This window comes from Saccopteryx bilineata, chromosome 1, assembly GCF_036850765.1.
Source record: "Saccopteryx bilineata isolate mSacBil1 chromosome 1, mSacBil1_pri_phased_curated, whole genome shotgun sequence".
Classification (NCBI taxonomy): Eukaryota; Metazoa; Chordata; class Mammalia; order Chiroptera; family Emballonuridae; genus Saccopteryx; species Saccopteryx bilineata.
The window spans coordinates 226,154,782-226,170,474 of NC_089490.1; the positions used below are offsets into that span (position 1 = coordinate 226,154,782).

At 37.0% G+C, this 15,693-nt stretch overlaps 1 protein-coding gene across 10 annotated transcripts in view; it reads left to right on the top strand.

Annotated features, from left to right (window-relative positions):
* Positions 1-15,693, top strand: part of CDC42BPA (CDC42 binding protein kinase alpha) — a 228,025-nt gene that overhangs the window by 80,768 nt on the left and 131,564 nt on the right. For all 10 annotated transcript variants that reach the window (XM_066237055.1, XM_066237008.1, XM_066236995.1 and 7 more), the window contains exons 5-6: positions 5,411-5,559; positions 13,451-13,544. In XM_066237055.1, the coding sequence (XP_066093152.1) occupies positions 5,411-5,559; positions 13,451-13,544 (243 nt within the window). The remainder of the gene's footprint in view (positions 1-5,410; positions 5,560-13,450; positions 13,545-15,693) is intronic.

Consider the following 15,693-nt stretch of genomic DNA (forward strand, 5'->3'; position numbering starts at 1 on the left):
CTACATATCTGGGCATTCTTATAAATCAGATTTCGGCAAGCTTTGGTCTTCAGCTCAAATCTGGCCCACCAACCATTTTAGTACAGCCTGCAAGCTAAGAATTGTTTTCATATTTTTAAATATTTGAAAAAAAGAAAATGTATTTTGTGAGGTGATTTATATAAAATTTAAATTTCAGTGGCAACAACATTATAACTGTGCTAATAGAATAGATTAAGTGTCTACATTGCCACCCTGAGCACTTATCAGAACATTCCTAAGTCACAGAAAAGCAGCAATCAGTGAAGTTAGAAAATTTAAAACAGAATATATTATCACAGCAGAATTTCTTCACAGAAGTAAAAAAATGAAATGAGGCTGCAACTGGAGGAAGTTCCTTGAGTGTCTCATTTGTTAGCCAAGCAAGGAAAGCTATTCACCAAAGTTGAGATAATTGAATCATATTTGATTATATGCAGCAGCCAAAGAAATGTGTTCACAGAAAATTAACTTGTCTAAGATGGCCTTTTGGTGAGAACTGTTGCTCGAAGAATTGAGGAAATTGGGAGCAACAGTAATAGTGATTATAAAACCAAGGAAGTGATTTTGAGTGCTTTTCTTTGGCTCTTGAGTTGGAAGATATTACTGATTCTGCTCAGTTCTTGTTATTTGAAGAGTCAGTGCTGAGCTTGACATAACTGAGGAATTAGCCTTATGAATAGTTTGTGTGGTATAATTAGAGTCAATAGTATTTTCAGAGTTGTTCAATAAAATACTAATTTGGCACAAACTGAATTGGAATCTGCTAAGATGTATTACAATTGAGAGGGATGAAAGTGTGTGAAGCAGAGAGGCTGAGTTGGACTTATATACAAATCACTAAATATTAGGTGCTTAAGCCTGTGGCTATTCATTGTCTTATTAATCAGCAGGTAGTTTGCAGCAAACACTTGGATTATCAGGTACTCTTGAACCAGTAGTGTCAATGTTGAACTTCATTCAGTTTTGTGGAAACAGTTGTTACCATTTTCATGAAATTTCATCCGAAATCAAAGCTGAATATCCTGACTTGCTACATACAATACAGTTGTTAAGTGGTTTTGTAGTGGTAGCATATTACTGCAATATTTTGAACAAAGGACCAAGATTGAAATATTTTGGGGGGAAAAAAAACCCATCCTCAACCATTATTGTGAAATATTGAATTGCTTTGGAAATTAGCTTTTCCTGTAGACTTGAAATGTTTTTAAAATAAATTTAACCTAAATTACAAGACAAAATAGCCCTTACATGCAAAATTTATACTAATGTGAATTCATTTTGACAACTAAGGCTGTTTGAATCACAGTAATGTCAAGCTTCTTATCTATTTCCCATGCTGTCCAAGTTAAAAAGAAGTGAGATCTCTATGCCACACACAGTTGCAGCAGGTCTTTTGAGCTCAAACTGTAGTTTTAGCATTAATTTTTGGTACTTGGTGCAAGTGAAAAGGAAATGTCCGTAGTTCAAAATCCATTTAACTGGACAATTGGGGACTTCTGCCTAACCTTCAGTTTGAAATGATTAATCTGCAATGTAATGACATGCTTAAACACAGGTGTCAGGAGAAAATCTGATACATGCCTTCCAAGTGAGGATGATGTTTAATTAAAATTATATGTTCATGAATTTATATTAGTATGTGTATATTAGTACGTGGCAGTATCTGTCTTTGTGACTGGACATTTTCACAGATGAAATACTTAAGATCTCATTGCAGATCAATGTTTGCAGTGAAATATATATTTGCGATAGATTTTGATGATAGGAAACACCAAGTTGTGCTTCATATCAGCGTGGCTAGTAATTCCAGGTCCTGAGTGGGAAGGGCGTGAAATTAAGAAAATAGGTTTAGAGATAAAGGATGGGCTCCGGAGGCCTCTGCAATGCTGATGGCAAAAACAGAGAGCGCTCAACACCCGCTTCCTGCTTTACTTGTAGGGCAAAGTAAAGCCATTAGCAAACTAAAGAGATCTGATTACATTACCAAGGCAAACCAAGAATTTTTCCAAGTGCAGAAAACCCCCACCATACATAACATCTTAACTTCACAAGACAAAGGATAAAAGAAACTTGCCTTCAGTCTTTCCAGTCATGGGAGCTAGGATGAATATAAAGAATCTCGCACCATGGTTTAACAGCCTAGCAACTTTACAGAACAAGTGAGGTGGGGGGTTGTGCAGACTGTCAGTTTACTGCCAGTTCCCCATACCTCTGTCCCCCGGAAGTCTAAACTGCAAAGACCCTGTTGGCTTTGGGTCCCCAAAAAAGTTGGAGCCCCAGTTAAGCCAATTCCTACCTCCCCACAAAAGAATTACATCTTCTCATGAGACTGTACTATAGAAACTATACTCATTACTATAATATTTTGAACATCACCAGCAAAAATGTTGGGAATTTGTTTTCTCTCATTATATAAGTATCTACATACCGTATTTTCCCATGTATAAGATGCACCCTTTTCTGAAAATTTTGAGGTCTAAAAATACTGGGTGGGTCTTATACAGTGGCTATAGATTTTTTTTACTTGCATTTTCTGCTTTTTTGTGCGGATGAGGAGTTGTATGAATTTTATGATGAATAAAACTTGAGTTCAATAACTTTATGTAATACATTTTTTTCAAATTTCAGGCCCCAAAATTAAGGTGTGTCTTATACACGGGAGCATCTTATACATGGGGAAATACAGTGCTATCCTTGATTTTTTTGCCCCTTGGCCTGCTGAGCCTCAGAGGCTGGACTCTGGTGTGGCAGGATTAGAGTAAGTGGTCAGGAGAGGAAAGCCTTTGCTCCAGGGGCCTATCCCCTCTCCAGCCTCCAGTGCTTTCCTATGTGAGGTGCCGCCAAAATCCTGATTGTCATCTGCTAAGTGTATGTGGAAGGAATGAGTTATGTTTCTGACTTTGTATGTATCAAAATTAGATTCCAATTTTAATAGCAGACTTTTTTTTCTTACAGAGACAGAGAGAGAGTCAGAGAGAGGGATAGATAGGGACAGACAGGCAGGAACGGAGAGAAATGAGAAGCATCAATCATCAGTATTTTGTTGAGACACTTTAGTTGTTCATTGATTGCTTTCTCATGTGCCTTGACCATGGGGGCTACAGCAGACCAAGTAACCCCTTGCTCAAGCCAGCAAACTTGGGTCCAAGCTGGTGAGCTTTGCTCAAACCAGATGAGCCCGCGCTCAAGCTTGGGGTCTCGAACCTGGGTCTTCCGCATCTCAGTCCAACACTCTATCCACTGTGCCACCGCCTGGTCAGGCCTTTTTTTTTTTTTTTTAATTTAAAAAGTTGCTGTGTTTGCTGCTCTGCTCAGAGTACTTTTTTTTTTTACAGAGGCAGAGAGTGAGTCAGAGAGAGGATAGACAGGGACAGACAGGAACGGAGAGAGATAAGAAGCATCAATCATTAGTTTTTTTTCATTGCGCGTTGCAACACCTTAGTTGTTCATTGATTGCTTTCTCATATGTGCCTTGACCACGGGCCTTCAGCAGACCGAGTAACCCCTTGCTCTAGCCAGAGACCTTGGGTTCAAGCTGGTGGGCTTTTGCTCAAACCAGATGAGCCCGCGCTCAAGCTGGCGACCTCTGGATCTCAAACCTGGGTCCTCTGCATCCCAGTCCACGCTCTATCCACTGTGCCACCGCCTGGTCAGGCCAGAGTACTTCTTTTTAAAGTCAGGTGTGGATTTCTTCTCCACCATCCATGGCCATTTCTAGCAACATGTTTGTGTTAACAAAATTTTATTACATTAATTTTTTCTAATCTTCATGGTAGGGTTTGTTAAACATTAGGCCTAGCAAATATAGCAAGTAAACCATAGACTGGGAGTTAAAATACATTGCTTCTCTAATTTTCAAAGATTTCAAATATGAAATTAGTTTTTTTATATTTTAATAAAAATTGCCCATGTTTATAACTTGACTGTATAGTAATAAGAATGTGAATTTTTTTATGGCTCTTTAGGATAAAAACTATGACATTGTCTATAATGTAGCAACCTAGAGATAATCTCTGAATATGTTGGTGTCTATTTTTGTTTCTTCTGTTTTGGCACACTCATACTGTAAAGGAAAACTATTATTTTCATTTACATTAACACAGTACTCTGAATACTACTTCCCTTCTGACATTAAATGTATGGATTCTTCACACATGAAGCAGTTCTGCAACACCAGCAGGGTATCCTACAATGTAACTCAATTCTGAAAGTACCTGGAGATGGCATCAGCTCCCATAAGTTAAGGGTTCAGCCTCACGAGAGTGCTCCCAGTCGCAGGTCCAGGTGTTGCTTGTGCTTCTGACCTATTAGGCCATAATTAGGCCCCTCTGTGGGTTGAATTAATATGCTAGAGCAGCTCATACAGCTCAGGTGAAGAGATGCGTAGGGCAAGGTGTGAGTGAAGGGGCCAGGGCAGAACTTCCATGCCTGCTCTGAGAGCACACCCCTCTCTCAGCACCTCCATGTGCTGGCCAGCCTGGAAGTTCTCTGAACCCTCTCCTTTTGGGTTTTTTTGAAGGCTTCATTACATAGGCACAGTTGGTTAAATCATGGGCCAAACATGATTGATTCAGCCTCCAGCCACTCTTGTGGGGTGGGACTGAAAGTTCCAACTCTCTAATCTTGGTTGGCTTCCCTGGTAGCTAGCTCCCATCCTTAGGTTACCTCGGAGCTTTCCAGAAGTTGCTTCATTAACATTAACTTTTGTGTGGTTGAGAGGGGCTTGTTAACGGAAGACACTTTTATCTTTGTCAACTAAGAAATTCTAAGGGTTTTCAGGCATTTTTGCTCTGTGCTCATATGTATATGTATACTTCTTATTAAAAAGCACAATATCAGACATACACTCATAGCCCATATCTAATGTTGGTTGACCTTCTGTCCATTCTAATATTTGTACACTATCAGAAATGGGGGAAAAATATATGGTGAGAATTACTGTATTCTGTATTACAGTGGTATTTAAATGCTTATTCAAGTGCTGGCTATAATAAAAAGTCATTAGTTGTGCAAGTTATGAAAGAAAGAGAATGTTGAATTTATTCAACATAAAGAACTGCCTTATATTCTGAGTTTTTAAAATCTACATGGAGAATTCGTCTGTGAAATGTTGGTAAAACTGTGGTCTTTTGTTGTAAGTGAATGACTATGTTACTTTGCAAAATACAAAACAATAGTAATCCTACATTGTTCCCAATTTTAAAAAATTTATTCTACTGATTTTTTCTTTTTTTAATTTACAGGTTTGTAATAGACTGTTGATAACCTTATGTAACTTCTTGTTAATTAACAGGATTCTTATCTAGTGCTATTTGACCTTGGGTTACATTCAATATATTATTTTTGCAGCCTTTTTTATTTATTGAGTACTTTTTTGTTTCATTCCCAGTATCTGGTAATGGATTATTATGTTGGTGGGGACTTACTTACTCTGCTCAGTAAATTTGAAGATAGATTGCCTGAAGATATGGCTCGATTTTACTTGGCTGAGATGGTGATAGCAATTGATTCAGTTCATCAGCTGCATTATGTGCACAGGTGAGTAAGATGTTCTGTCACTGCCTTGTGTGATGTCTCAGAGCAGAGGACTGTTTGTGCCAATTTTACTAATGTTGGTCTTAGATGTATTTCTCATGATCCAAAATATTAATTCTGAGATGCTTTTAATTGTTTTTGCTTTATTGTTGTTATGGTCATGGGAAAAAATCTTCTTTTGTAAACTGTTTGACAGCTACAACAATTTAAAAATTTCCCTACAAATATGTGTTTTATTGCATGCAGTTTATGCTGGAATGAAAAGATTCTTTCTGAGGGATTATAAACAGTTGAAGTGAAAAGATTAAAATTCTGAAATGAGGGTCTTCTCCCAGTGGAAGCTAAGGCCAGATCGCCCAGCGCATCCCAATAGCTTCTTAGTACCTCTGAATGAAGAGCCAGGGACCTCTGACACCTGTGGAAAACCTTTAACATTAATGTCCAAAACCAATGTAGACAAATGGAAGAAAAGAGACTTGGGGAAACATAACGTAAGGAAAAGAAAATCTTTCTCCCCTGAATGATCATTTATGTTCTTTGACAGATCAGAGAATGTATGGCATATATGAAAGACATACTACCAAAATGGGATACCCAGAGGATTAAAAAGCTTTTGAAATTAAAACTAGTAGTAGATTAAGAAGAAGAAAAAAATAACCCTAAATAAAAGAGTTGGGATGTAAAGTTGAAGAAGTGCTCTAAAAAATAGAAAAAGTCAAAGACCTGGAATGCTAGGAAAAAAAAATGTAAAACATGATAAGATCAGGCACCAAGTGAGTATCTAAATATGTAATAGAGGAGTTTTGCAATTAAAGGACAGGGAAAGTAAAGAGGATGAAATTATCAAAGAAACAAAAATTTTATAGCGCTGAAAAACACAAATTTCTGTATAAAGGGTCCACTGAGTGCTTAACACTTTGATGGAATATAGACCCTCTCCAAGGCACCTCCCATCCCTGAGGATGGTGCACAGTAATGAGATGGGTTAATGGGAACAATTCACGTAATAGATGATTGCGGCTAATCTATGCTGTGCTGTAGTATAGGGTACTCTTCCTTACCACATTATTTTTATATTCGCTTTATTTTTTTCCATTAGATTTTAAACTTCTAGAGGCATAGACTGATATTTTCTTGTTGAGCTCTGGATATATTTTACTATTTCTCTCTGGAGTTTTTCTTCTAGACCTGGAGCCTTGTGGTTGTCAAGGTTTTCTTACTGGGAATAGGTGAATAGGGTGCTGTGATGTAGCGCTCTCGTTGTCAAATCGTATTTTAGAAACAGTTGCTATTGTATCTGGTATTTAGACCAAATTTTACATAAATTTAAATTGATTACATTGGTCACTATCTTATAGTGTCTACTGGGTTTTATTTTCTCATAATCTAGTCATTTCTTTCCTTCTCACCTCATTTCATAATGGGTTTAGCTTAACTTAAGGAAAGAATGCACATGATAAAATGCTTAAATTATATGAAGAACTAAAGAGTTGAAAGGTTGAAATTATATTTAAAAGGAAAAAACTTAAACCAGGGTAAAATAACTAATGAATTGATGTTGTCAAGTTATGTTTTCATATTTTTTGTGCATATTTTTACTTCTTTCTCTGGCATAGTTAACTCATGTGAAAATGTCCAAATTTTAGATCAGACTAAGATCCTAAGGGCTCAAGCGCACTAGCTCTTTGTTGAATAGAATCTCTCTCTGAAGGCAAATTAAACTGGTTTCATGGAACTTAAATGTATGTGTGCTTTTCTGTGTTTCTTTTAAAGTTAACTACTGGCTTGAACAAATTCTTAGGATGGAATGTATTTTTTGAAGTAATCTCTTCTTACCCTAGTTCAAAAATAAAACAAAACCCAAAACTAAAAATAATTCACTTATTCATGGGTTTTTTCATAACTCCTGTTTTTTCCCTGCGGAATTTGTCCCATAGTCAAGATTTGTGATTACAGTTTTTCTTAACCATCTAGTTAATAACATTTTATACAGTGTGTCCATAAAGTCATGGTGCACTTTTGACCAGTCACAGGAAAGCCACAAAAGACGATAGAAATGTGAAATCTGCACCAAATAAAAGGAAAAGCCTCCCAGTTTCTGTAGGATGATGTGGCAGCATGTGCGCATGCACAGACGATGATGTAACACCATGTATATAGCGGAGCAGCCCACGGCCATGCCAGTCGAGATGTGGACGGTACAGAGGAAAGTTCAGTGTGTTCTGTGGTTCGCTAAATTCGAATCTGTGACCAAAGTGCAACATGAATATTGGCGTGTTTATAACGAAGCGCCACCACATAGGAATAACATTACTCAGTGGGATAAGCAGTTGAAGGAAACCGGCAGTTTGGTGGAGAATCCCTGTTCTGGTAGGCCATCAGTCAGTGACGAGTCTGTAGAGGCTATACGGGATAGCTACCTAAGGAGCCCTTAAAATCTGTGTGTGAGCCCACATAGAACTGAATAGGTATAAAATTGGGAGAGTTTTCTTTTTATTTGGTGCAGATTTCAAATTTTTATCGTCTTTTGTTGCTTTCCTGTGACCGGTCAAAAGTGCACCATGACTTTACGGACACACTGTATAATATGGTTAACTCTAGGGTAAAATATACTGAAACATTATAGGCAATGGATCAGACCTATTTTAATAGAATTTATTGGATAAATACCAGTTCTGAAGAGTTTTTCATCTCTTATCCCGTAATAATCTTAGGAAGGATGGTTATGTGCTGAACATCCACCAGGGCTTTGGGCTGCTTTCATCTCTCTCAGCGTGGACTTGTGGCAGTGGTTCTCAAACTTTTTGAAGTTGGAGTGCATTTAAAATCCTACAAATAATCATAGGTGCACTATATATAAATTTCTGAGGAATATGTTATAATAATTAAGTCAAATATTAAAAAAATGAAGTTCAAGCATGCTTTTATGGTAATTAAATGAAATAAATACGACAAAATTAAATTTATTCTGATGTTAAAAAACATTTTTATATTACATTTTTTGAGTTACGCTTTTTAGAATTCGTAGAAAAGAGGGGTTAAAAAATAAAAAAACGACAAAAAATGTTATCTTTTTATATATATGGATATGTTCTTAGTAAGATTTAGTAAATTGTGCAGGTCCTGGCATGAATGTGTTAAGTTTTTTCATTCTTGTGTTTATGAGAAACATAAGCCTGCCTGACCAGGTGGTGGCGCAGTGGATAGAGCGTCGGACTGGGATGCGGAAGTACCCAGGTTCGAGACCCCAGAGGTCGCGCGCGGGCTCATCTGGCTTGAGCAAAGAGCTCGCCAGCTTGGACCCAAGGTCGCTGGCTCCAGCAGGGGGTTACTCGGTCTGCTGAAGGCCCGCGGTCAAGGCACGTGTGAGAAAGCAATCAATGAACAACTAAGAAGTCGCAACGCGCAACGAGAAACTGATGATTGATGCTTCTCATCTCTCTCTGTTCCTGTATGTCTGTCCCTGTCTATCTCTGCCTCTGTAAAAAAAAAAAAAAGAAACATAAGCCTGATGTGTCCTAGCAATTTCTTCAACGTTTAGGCATATATTTGAAAGGCAAACTCTCATTTCCTCGTTAATACATGTCTTTTTACTCTTGTGTTGAGGGTAGAAAATCCTAAGTCACATAAATAGGATGTTGAAAATTGTAGTAAAATGTTAAAAGCTTTTTTAGATATTGCCACATATTCTTTTATAGACATCCAAAAGGCTTCAAGAGACAATTTCTTATGTTTAATCATCAGTCCAAAACCCCCACCATACATATCATCTTAACTTTACACCAAACAGAGGATAGAAGAAACTTGCCTCCATTCTTTCTGGGGAACATGGCGAGTAGTGTAAACAGTCCAGCACCACAGCTTAACAGCCGTTTGCAACCTAATCAGGCAAGTGAGGTGGGGGGTTGGGCAGACTGTCAGCTTACAGCCAATTTCCCACACCTCTGTCCCCCAAAAATCTAAACTCCAAAAACCCTGTTGGGTTTTTTGGTCCCCAACAGGCACATATTTCTCTGAAATACTGTAGGGCGCACCTGGAAATCTAGGGTGCACACTTTAAGAACTACTGACTTATGATATGATTTGGTGTTTATCCTCATGTATATGCAAAATCATTACACTTTTACAGTGAGATAGAAATATAAAACTCCCTCAGTCTCTAACAAATCAGAGTCACGTTTCAAAATGGGATTTTTTTATAGTGCTAATAGACAAGGCATTTGTATAACATTTTAAAATTACTAAATAATAAATAATGTTATAGTTAAAAATCATTTGCTATAGGTGAACTTAGGATGTGCACTCCTATTGAGTTTGTTTTATATAAAGGTAGTCATTATATTACAGTGCATTTGATATTTCAGCAACTGAGGAATATGGGCCAATTTCAGGGTAAGAGGTAACAGTCCTAAAAGACCACGCATACTTTGGACGCTGGTTGTGGGTTCTGGTGGTTCCCAAAACCACCCTTAGTTTTGATAATTGACAAGGTCTCATAGGACTCACTGAAAACTGTTGTTCTCCGAGTTACAGTTTATTACATGGAGACGGTACGGATGAAAATCAGCCAAGAGAAGAAGCACGTAGGGCAGAGTTCAAGAGAAGTACCAGATGCATTCGGGAGAAGTTCCAGATGCATTGATGTGTGACAGTAGCATGGTGCATTGCTAACCAAGAAAGCACGCTTGTGCTTCGGTTTCCAGAGTGTTTTGGGTGTCTCAGCATATTCCCTGCAAGACTGACCATTATTCTCTAGCCCTTCCCAGAGGTGGGGATGATACCTTTAGTTTGACTGAAAAATGTTGCTGACTGCAGATGATCATAGTGGCTTAGTCAAAATATTTTCATATTCTTGGATTAAATGACTCAGACAGTGTACACATGGTGAAAGGATACAGACTTCTAGTTATGAGTTAGGTCTGAGGAGCTAATGTACACAACATGATGACTACAGTTGATAACAGTATATTTTGTAATGAAATTTGCCAAGAGAGTAGAACTTGTGTTTTCACACACAAAAAGAAACAGATAAATCTGTGAGGTGATGGGTATATTAATTAATTTGATGGTGGGAATCCTTTCACCGTATATACATAAGTCAAATCGTGTTGTATATTTTAAATATTTTATAACTTTATTTGTCAATTATACCACAGTAAAGCTGAAAAGAGTGAGAAAAAGATAAATTATAAATAAGACTACCTTAGTATTAAATCTTTTTTTTATAAATAAGAAAGACAGTACAAACAATGTGGAAAAACAAGGCTACATGCTGGAAGAAGAGATTTGTGACACATGTAACTAAATTTGAATAAACAGAATTCTGGAAGATTAACCAAAACCCAAAATAACATACAGTATATTCGGTATAAAAAATGGGAGGGATATTAGCTGTCATTTTGCAGAACAGAAATCTAAGATGACTGTTGATAATATAACAGAGATTCTCAGCCTTTCTAGGAACCTGCTAGTTCAGCCGAAAACACACATGTCTTCCTCTCAGTGTTCCGCTTCACATGCCCAGCCCGGGGAAGAGTTCACACATGCGGGCTAGGAGGCATTCATTAAATATTCATCTCAGCATTCTGTATAACAACAACATAAAAATCTAAAACAACATAAATTCCACCTGACCTGTGGTGGCGCTATGGATAAAGCGTCGACCTGGAATGCTGAGGTCGCCGGTTCAAAACCCTGAGGCTGCCTGGTCAAGGCACATATGGGAGTTGATGCTTCCTGCTCCTCCCCCCTTTCTCTCTCTCTCTCTCTCTCTCCTCTAAAATGAATAAATAAAAATAAAAAAAAAACCTTTAAAAAAAAAATAAAACAACATAAATTCCAAAAGCAAGGAAATTGAGTAATAAATTTGTTACATGAAAGTATTCCATATAGAAATTAAAATTAATGTATATATTAGAGCAAGTATATATATCAACACGGATAAATTTTAAACACAATATTAAAATAAAACCAAGATGCAAAACACTACATACAGTTTGGTATCAATTATAAACTTTAAAAACATTTAGGAAAATATGTGGTTTTATGGTTGCATCTGTATATACTGCTAATAAAATATTTGCATGGACGATGGTCTGGATTTGGCCCCAGGTTATAATTTGCCAACTTGTGATGTATGACATACAGAAATTGCTTTAGTAATTAAGATAGTACTATTATTATCTCCTATTACAAGTGGAAAATTGAGGTTTAGAGACCTTAAGTGGCATCATTCAGGTTAAATTAAAATAACCGTACCATACTGCCATTAACTACATGGTAATAGAATTTTAACATATATGATGCTTATAGAAGATTATTTTCTTCCTCTAAAAGTAGAGTGAATTGTCAAGGTCTAATCTCATAGTTTTTCACAGTTACAATCTTTAGAGGATGTTTAGAAACTGCATTGCTGGGTCTCTTTTTTTTTTTTTGAGTCAGAGAGAGGGGTAGATAAGGACAGATAGACTGGAATGGAGAGAGATGAGAAGCGTCAATCATCAGTTTTTCATTGCAGCACCTTAGTTGTTCACTGATTGCTTTCTCATATGTGCCTTGACCATGGGGCTACAGCAGACCAAGTAACCCCTTGCTCAAGCCATGACCTTGGGTCCAAGCTGATGAGCTTTGCTCAAACCAGATGAGCCCGCGCTCAAGCTGGCGACCTCGGGGTCTCAAACCTGGGTCCTCCGCATCCCAGTCTGACTGTGTTCTATCCACTGTGCTACCGCCTGATCAGGCTGCTGGGTCTTCTTTACAAAATCATTTTATGTTTGATTTCCCCAAGGTTTGTAACATGTTTTATTATTCAAATGGAGAAACAAATACAAAAACTTATATGATTTAATTTTATATTAGTTAAATTTGGATCTCTTACAAGCCACTGACTTAAGATCAATAGATAGCTTTCAATAATATAGATCACTATTAAGCAGTTGTTCATGTTGTTTTCCGAAATCAGCTTTTATGAAGCAATTTCTTTGTTTTGTCACAACCTACAGTAATTTAGAATTTATCGACATTTACATTCAGGGTTTAGGAAGTATATTTTTCCTGTTCACTTTCATGGGCTAGAGGCTAGTATGGTTTGTAGGTATTAAGTCATGATGGCTCTTCTCTGTGTGCAGAAAGTAGGACTATTGCAGTCATATTGGAATATGTACAAACTTAAAAAATATGATTAGGCTCACCTGGGTGGCTCATTGGTGCCCCAAGGGGTGGGAGAACTTGATCCTAGGTCAGGGCATGTATGGGAAGCAATTAATGAGTGCACAACTAAATGGAACAACTAAGTGGAACAAGTTGATGCTTCTCTCTCTCTCCCTTCCTCTCTCTCTTTCTCTCTAATTAGTGGGGGGGAAAATTTAAAAATAGGATATTTATTCATTTAACCTAAATGAAAATTACCATTGTTTTTTATCTCCAGGAGAAAACTGAATGACCTATGTGTAAGAAAGTTTTATATAAACGAGAGCCAGGATTTGAACCCCTGAAGTAGTGAAATAGCTGTTCTTAGAGTATTAATTTTCTTTTTTACAGTGACAGAGAGTCAGAGAGAGGGATAGATACGGACAGACAGACAGGTATGGAGAGAGATGAGAAACATTACTCATCAGTTTTTCATTGCGACACCTTAGTTGTTCATTGATTGCTTTCTCATATGTGCCTTGACCGCAGGCCTTCAGCAGACCGAGTAACCCCTTGCTCAAGCCAGCGACCTTGGGTCCAAGCTGGTGAGCTTTTGCTCAAACCAGATGAACCCACGCTCAAGCTGGCGAGCTCTTGATCTCGAACCTGTTTCCTTAGCATCCTAGTCCGATGCTTTATCCACTGCGCCACCACCTGGTCAGGCTGTTTATTCTTCTAAACTAAAAAGGGAATGTATTATTTTTAGAGACATCAAACCTGACAATATATTGATGGATATGAATGGACACATTCGGTTAGCAGATTTTGGTTCTTGTCTGAAACTGATGGAAGATGGAACAGTAAGTAAATATAAATTTTAAATTATTTTACCCACAGACATTTTCCTTGCTACTTGTTTTTTTTATCTGTTTAGAAATCATCTATTTATATTATTAGCCCATCCATTCATTCATCCACCCACTCATTCATCCATCTGTCCATCCATCCATTCGTCCGTTCGTCTGTCTGCCCATCTCCCCCACCTATCTACCACCTATCCCTCCACTAACCCCCATCCACCCATCCATTCAATTTCTATGCTTCCTTCTTCTACAGAGGCATTTAGGCATACTTATTACTAATAAGACTTGTCTATAAAGTCATCTTATATTAAGGTGATCAACTTTTTTACAATGAAAAGGACAAAAATAAATTGAAGAAAACAATATCGTAAGTAAAAGAAACATTTTATTAATTGCAACAATAATACACTATAATATGATAAATGCACAATAAAAACATTTGTAATATTTTATATTATAATTATGCTTACATGCCTATTAATTTTTAATAATAATTGTAAGAAAAAAGTACTCATTTAGATACAAATACGTCACATCACACGCAGTGGATTGACTCTGTATTGATCAAAGACGGACATTTGCAGATTAGTCTTCTAATATCAAAAAGGAGGACATGTAGGAAGACACTTTTCGAGGGAGGATTGAACTTACAAAAGAAGGACTGTCCTCCCTAAAGGAGAACGATTGGTCACCTTACATATATGCCATTTTAACTGCTTATATTGATTATCTGAAGATGAATACAGTATGTCTTTTATGAGACCCTTGTTCCTTTTTTAGCTGAACTGTTTATTATTGTACTTGATCTATTTTTACATTTCCAGATGGGTAAAGAAAATAACTCCTACATGGAAAAAATGTGACTTCTTCACTTTTATTTTATCTTTCTTTTCTAGTTGTCTGATTTTCCTGAGGGACTATGTTCAAAAAATAAATGCTTTTAATTAGAAAGTCCTCTAGGTTGACTTAGTTTCATATTACCATTCACTTTAGTTCTGCTAACTCTAGGCCCCTTAGATGTTTTGCTTTCACTTAGTTAAAAGTTTTTATGCCACAGTTTTATTCTCTGGTTTGTTCTGGTTTTTGTTTTACTTGAGTTTCCTGGCTGTATAGCAGAGGTCCAAATATATATTGTTTTTATTTTTTTTATTTTTTTACAGAGACAGAGAGAGAGTCAGAGAGAGGGATAGACAGGGACAGACGGACAGGAATGGAGAGATTAGTTTTTCGTTATGCGTTGCAACACCTTAGTTGTTCATTGATTGCTTTCTCATATGTGCCTTGACCATGGGCCTTCAGCAGACCGAGTAACCCCTTCCTCGAGCCAGCGACCTTGGGCTCAAGCTGGTGAGCTTTTGCTCAAACCAGGTGAGCTGGGCTCAAGCTGGAGAACTCAGGGTCTTGAACCTGGGTCTTCCGCATCCCAGTTCGACACTCTATCCACTGCGCCACTGCCTGGTCAGACCCAAATATATATCGTTTTAATTGATAGAAATGTTTTTAGAGAGTTGTTTTGTAAAATATATTCTAAGGACAATGAAAATGTCATATTATTCTGGACTAATAATCTGAATTCTGAAAATTTACCCTAAGGAGGGAACTTTTTAAAAGATTATATGATAAACTTAAGTGTATCCTGCCAGAAAAAATGTGAAATTGATGGCTTAGACTTACCAAATGTGCTGAAAGACACAGATCTAAGAATCTTGGCATATTTCAGACTTGTAAAAAGAGCTGTACCTAGCCACATCACAATTAAACTGCTAAAATTGAAGATTAAAAAAAATTGAAAGAAGAAAAACACACATTATATACTCTACAAAAATGGTAAGAATGACCATTCATCTCTTGTTAGAAATCATGGAATGAGATCTGTAAAGTTCTGAAAAAAAAACACATCTGTAAACAGGACTTCTATATCAAGCAAAAATAAAGGTGTATTAAAGACATTTTCTGATATATGAGAGATGAGAGGTTAACCTCCAACCATCCTGGATGCTAAAGAATGTCTTTCAGGCCAAAGGAACTAATACCATTTGGGGACTTAGATCAATTGAATAAAGAATTTGACATATGATAAGTGGATAAATAAGACTATATTTTCTTTTTAAATTTATGTAAAAGGTATCTATTAAAAGCAAAAATA